At 38.7% G+C, this 4570-nt stretch overlaps 2 protein-coding genes across 12 annotated transcripts in view; both read right to left on the bottom strand.

Moving 5' to 3' along the window:
* Positions 1–38: 38 nt before the first annotated feature.
* LOC6496842 (zinc carboxypeptidase) lies at positions 39–1636 on the bottom strand. The gene is made up of 5 exons (XM_032455002.2): positions 1420–1636; positions 1240–1367; positions 795–1185; positions 346–733; positions 39–288 (listed from the first exon to the last, which is right to left on the bottom strand). The coding sequence occupies exons 1-5, from the start codon at positions 1588–1590 to the stop codon at positions 80–82; spliced, it is 1287 nt and encodes a 428-aa protein (XP_032310893.1). The 5' UTR covers positions 1591–1636; the 3' UTR covers positions 39–79.
* A 923-nt stretch (positions 1637–2559) lies between these two features.
* Positions 2560–4570, bottom strand: part of LOC6496841 (mitogen-activated protein kinase-binding protein 1) — a 58288-nt gene continuing 56277 nt past the window's right edge. For all 11 annotated transcript variants that reach the window (XM_032454992.2, XM_032454994.2, XM_001963258.4 and 8 more), the window contains 7 exons: positions 4458–4553; positions 4233–4378; positions 4087–4162; positions 3942–4016; positions 3672–3875; positions 3450–3606; positions 2560–3388 (listed from right to left, as the gene is read on the bottom strand). In XM_032454992.2, coding sequence (XP_032310883.1) covers positions 3205–3388; positions 3450–3606; positions 3672–3875; positions 3942–4016; positions 4087–4162; positions 4233–4378; positions 4458–4553 — 938 coding nt within the window. In that variant the 3' untranslated portion in view covers positions 2560–3204. The remainder of the gene's footprint in view (positions 3389–3449; positions 3607–3671; positions 3876–3941; positions 4017–4086; positions 4163–4232; positions 4379–4457; positions 4554–4570) is intronic.

Raw genomic sequence — 4570 nt, 5'->3', positions numbered from 1 at the left:
CCAAGTGGATTACCGCGAATGAAACCAAACTCGAAAGCTAATCTTTATTATTTTATTGGGCCAAGAATTTTCCCAGCACTTACAAAGTCTTGAGCTTCAGATAACCCAGCTCTTCACACTTATCTAGGAGAGCAACAATGCCAATTAATGCCTCCTCGGCATTGGGAATTATGTGGGTTGGTGGCAGAATGAAACCATAGCGTCCAGTGTCGCGGAACTCGATGGTGTATGTGATGTCAATGTCCTGCTCATTGTAGGCCCAGTCAATGGTGGCTCCGGAAGCGGGATCTGCAAGAAGGAGTTCTTAAACTTTTACCCAAAAAGTGCAAAGGTGCAATGACTCACAAAGTATTCCAGCAGATGAACCGTATCGGTAAACAGTGCCATATGGCAGACTTTCCACTGCATCGGCATAGGCCTTGGCCACTTCCATCTGGTCATCGAAATTGGGGGGATACTCTTCACTTGTGTGGCCATAGGGCGAAAGCAAGAGCTGACTATACGAATGGAAGGCAATCAGGACATTTATCTTGTCCTTAATGGAGGACACATAGTTTGCCATGGCCTGGATTTCTGGCTCGGAAAAGGGAGCAGGACCTCCATAGTCCTCGGCACAGGGATTGTCGGATGCTCCACCGTTTTCCATCCAGTGGGAGTCGTAGTTTCGATTGGGATCAACTCCCACACAGGTAGAAATAGCCGAGGGCTGACGTGTTTTTCGCCACATGCGATCCTGTTAATAAAAATTTATTAATTTACAATTTTTTAATAATAAATATGTATCCAGTCCTTACCTTTACATGAGTATAAACAAATCCATCCACGTTGAGCACAGGAATAATGTACCAATCATGGCTTTCGGCCAGTTGCCTGACAAAATCATCCGTGGAGGTGAGGAATTCATTGATTAGCCACGTGGCTGTGGCGGAAGTGATCCACTCCCTGGCATGGATGTTGGACTCTATAAACACTCCCGGATTGCCAGACTTGTAAGATATCTTGATGCCACGAATAGTCCGGTTCTCATAGGATTGTCCAAGTTCAAATCCTTCGGTTATCACAGGATAGGCCGCCAAGATTTCGTCCAGCCAGGCGTAAATTTCTTCCAAGGTGTTGTACTTTTTCCAGCCAAAAGAGCCATCTCTGCTGACCATAAAGTTTTCAGCTTCCTCGGTATTGATAAGCCTAGTAATTATAGATTAAATAATGACCATTTGAAGTCTGGGAAATTTTACTTACGCTTGAACATTCTCTATAAAAAGCTCTGCACTCACGTTGGCTCTCAAAACTTGCTTTTCAAATTCATTTAAGGCGCTAGGACTAATCATCAAATGGACCTCATTCTTGGCCTCGTGCCATAGCCTGAACTGAAATTTAATTGTCATTAAAAAATGTGTTTAATTTTTTAATAAAACTCACATTATTACGATCTTCAGCCAACTGTTTTAGCAAATCCTTTTGGTCTTTTGTTTCGAATCGAACTTTGTATACGGAATAGTTATCATAACGTATCCTGCTGTCCTGGCCAAAACTGGCTCCTTGGGCCAGGCCAATTAATGCCAAGGCTACTAGAAATATATTCACTGACATGCTGAGTGCCTGGAGCTCAGTAAGCGACTAATTTTTCGTCAAACATCCAGACCAGACGATCGCTTAGTTCGATAGCCATAATTCGATTGTAAAGATAGTTGTACAATAGTAATAAGCTACTTATGTCTGGCACCTTATCTTGGAATATTCAGTAACCGGAGATTCGGTAATTCATTCATTTTATTTATAAATTACCAATCACATTAGTGAAATTAGAACCTGAATTAAAAACACTCTTTTTGGTAAATCTTGAATTTTATTTTATTATTCTGATTTTCTGTCTCTTAAATGTTACATAATACAAAATCTGGGCCAGTTAGTCGAATTAGTCTGGTGTGTTTGCTGTAGTTATTTGGTTTTTGTTTTTAGTTATTCCCCATCCTATATATACACCTTCCTGGCTGGATCCAAGGCCCATATGCTGGCTACATATGGCAAGGTAGCTGAAAATTGAAACATCATCTATGGAGTCCCTCCAACTTGGTTGCTAAATCACTTAAAAAATTTAACACAAAGTCATCTGAGGCCTCTTATTTTTTAGTTGGTTAACAAAGGAAAGAGAGAATGTAGATTGTAAGAAGAAACAAGAGTTAATGTTTTGAAAAATTATGCATTATGTATTATTCTTGCTTTTAATTGTTTTTTGTTTAGTTCAGTTTAGAGTTTAGATAGCATAATTAAATGTAAGTGTTGATTTTGTTTTCTAGTTGAAGCTAAATTTAATACATTTCGTTTAGTTGTAAATTATTGTAATGTAAATTTTAGGACTAATTCAAGTTCATATCTAGGTATATTTATAGGTAGTGTTATAATTGTTGTAAATACAATCGAATAATTAACTAATACAGAATAATTACAGAACAAACTGCATGGGAATCGTCGTTCAATCGAAATCTAATGGATTTCCTTCAGCTCTGCTCATAAATCCGAAATCCGAATTCCGAAACTATTTTCGAAATCTTCTCGTTCTTGTCACACTCATTTATAATTCATTTTGTGGCATAATATATATTTTTGTGAGTAGGCATACATAGTATAAATTGGTGTGGGTATAAATTGATTGAATTCTCGTTAATAATTTTTTGGAATATTCAAATTTGACACACAATTATCTTCACAAACTCTCCTCTTGTATTTTGTCTTGTACATTTTGACTAATTCGGGAATAGAAAATGAGTATACACAAAACAGAGAATTTAAATCATAGAAAATAAGGCATAGACTAAGCGCACTTTATAACAACTCGCCTGGACACTCCATCGTCCTCGCCTTATCCTTAAACTCAAATAACACTTAACACATATTAAACTTAACATTTACAGAATTTAATTCAATCTAAACGCATTTTATTGCCATATAATTTACGGATAAAAGAAATGCACACGCGCACAAAAACGAAACGGAATCCTTAACATCATCTAATTATTAAAAAGAACATTACATTAGCTGTTAGTGTTTATTAATTACAAATTAGTAGTGGGTTTTGTGGGTTGCTTCTTCCTTTTTGAATTTGTGGTACAGTTAAGTGTGTGTTTTTCCGATTCAATTAAATAAATAGTTGTTGGTTAGTCTGCCTTCCAATTTAGTCGTTTAGTCTAGCCTAAGCTCTACACACTAGGAGTTATTCTCACAGTCATCGGGTTTGTGCTTCGTGCGTAAATTGCTCAAAAGATCGGCACAGTTGTTGACCATCATCAGATAGTCTCCGTTCTCAGCGTTCAGCTGCTCGTGGTTCAGTCCCCCACTGTTGCCCACTCCCCCACCCAGTCCGCCACCATTGTTTGTCTTCTCAGCTTGTCTGAAAAATAAACATTATATTAATATCATGAATAGATATATATTTAAGGTGTATAGTATACCTATTTGTGGGGATGCTGCTGAGCATATTTCTGGACATGATCAGCGCATTCTCCAACTCTTTCAGCAGCAGCGAATTCTTAAGATTGGCATGCAACTGCATGGCTGCTTGGGTTGTTGTATAAAGTTTATTAATCACATTGTGCACTTGGGCCTCAGCTGAAAGTCATAAGAAATAAGAATTAAAAACTTATTCCATCCAAGATCTGTGGCTATATACTTACGATCTGTGCCCTCATAATCCTCTAGATTAGTCACACTGCTCCTCTGTTTTCCAGCGTTGCCAGGACTACCACTTAGGTTGTTGATCAAGATCTTGCTCTTGTGATCAAAGCCCAGGTTTCTGGGCCTTGGCGGCACAATGGGCTTATTATTGGCAGTGCTGTTGGGCGTCTCCTCGGAGCTCGAGTCATCCTGCATGGGTGTGGCTAAAATAGGGAGTTTTAGTCATTATTTTAGGAATTAAATAACTAAAAACTAAGCGATTTACTTACCACTGCTAAAGTTTGGCGTCTTGCGACGATTGTTGTTAACATTGTTGATCTTGTTGCTGTACTGGCGATTGGCAGCTGTTTTGTTTAAATTTTTAATATTTTATTGAATTATGAGTTTTAATATTATTATTTTTATATTACTTACCGATGGGGCCATTACTACGTCCCTGTCCATTGCTGGCACTGCGCAAACGATTGCTGTCCTCGGGCTCTGAGTCGCTCTGGAATAAATTGAATAATAATATTTATTAGTAAAATATTAAGGAATAAAAATGATCAAGAATTACTTACACCCTGATTAAGAACATTCATGGAGTTGCTGGAGGCGCCTAGACCTGTTTTACCCTGCAGACTGTTCCGCTTGCTGGCAGATCTGGAAATGTTGCCATTGCGGTGTTGGACCTGCGGTTTCTGTGGAGTTCCATTGGATTTTCCAGCTGGAAGATAATTTATTTATTAGTATCTTTTAAGTAAAAAGTGTATATTTAATTATATTAATTGGAATCGAGGGCTTACGCTTGCCAAAGTTGCCCATGTGCAGGTCGCTCAGCGAACAGGCGCGGCGTATGGAGGACTCCTCGATGGGCATGGGATTGAGCGTTTTGGGATTGCCTGTAAGAGGGGGGCAG

The sequence above is a fragment of the Drosophila ananassae genome, chromosome 3R, assembly GCF_017639315.1.
Source record: "Drosophila ananassae strain 14024-0371.13 chromosome 3R, ASM1763931v2, whole genome shotgun sequence".
In the NCBI taxonomy this organism is placed as follows: domain Eukaryota; kingdom Metazoa; phylum Arthropoda; class Insecta; order Diptera; family Drosophilidae; genus Drosophila; species Drosophila ananassae.
The sequence above is the reverse complement of the archived record's forward strand: the minus strand, read 5'-3'. Positions and strand labels throughout refer to the sequence as shown.

Excerpts from the sequence above, each read along its gene's own strand:
- LOC6496842 (XM_032455002.2), bottom strand. The coding sequence starts at position 1,590 with ATGTCAGTGAATATATTTCTAGTAGCCTTGGCATTAATTGGCCTGGCC. Across the intron at positions 1,368-1,419 it reads TGGCTGAAGATCGTAATAAT|TTCAGGCTATGGCACGAGGC; the intron begins GTGAGTTTTATT and ends ATTAAATTTCAG. Across the intron at positions 1,186-1,239 it reads TTTATAGAGAATGTTCAAGC|GCTTATCAATACCGAGGAAG; the intron begins GTAAGTAAAATT and ends TATAATTACTAG.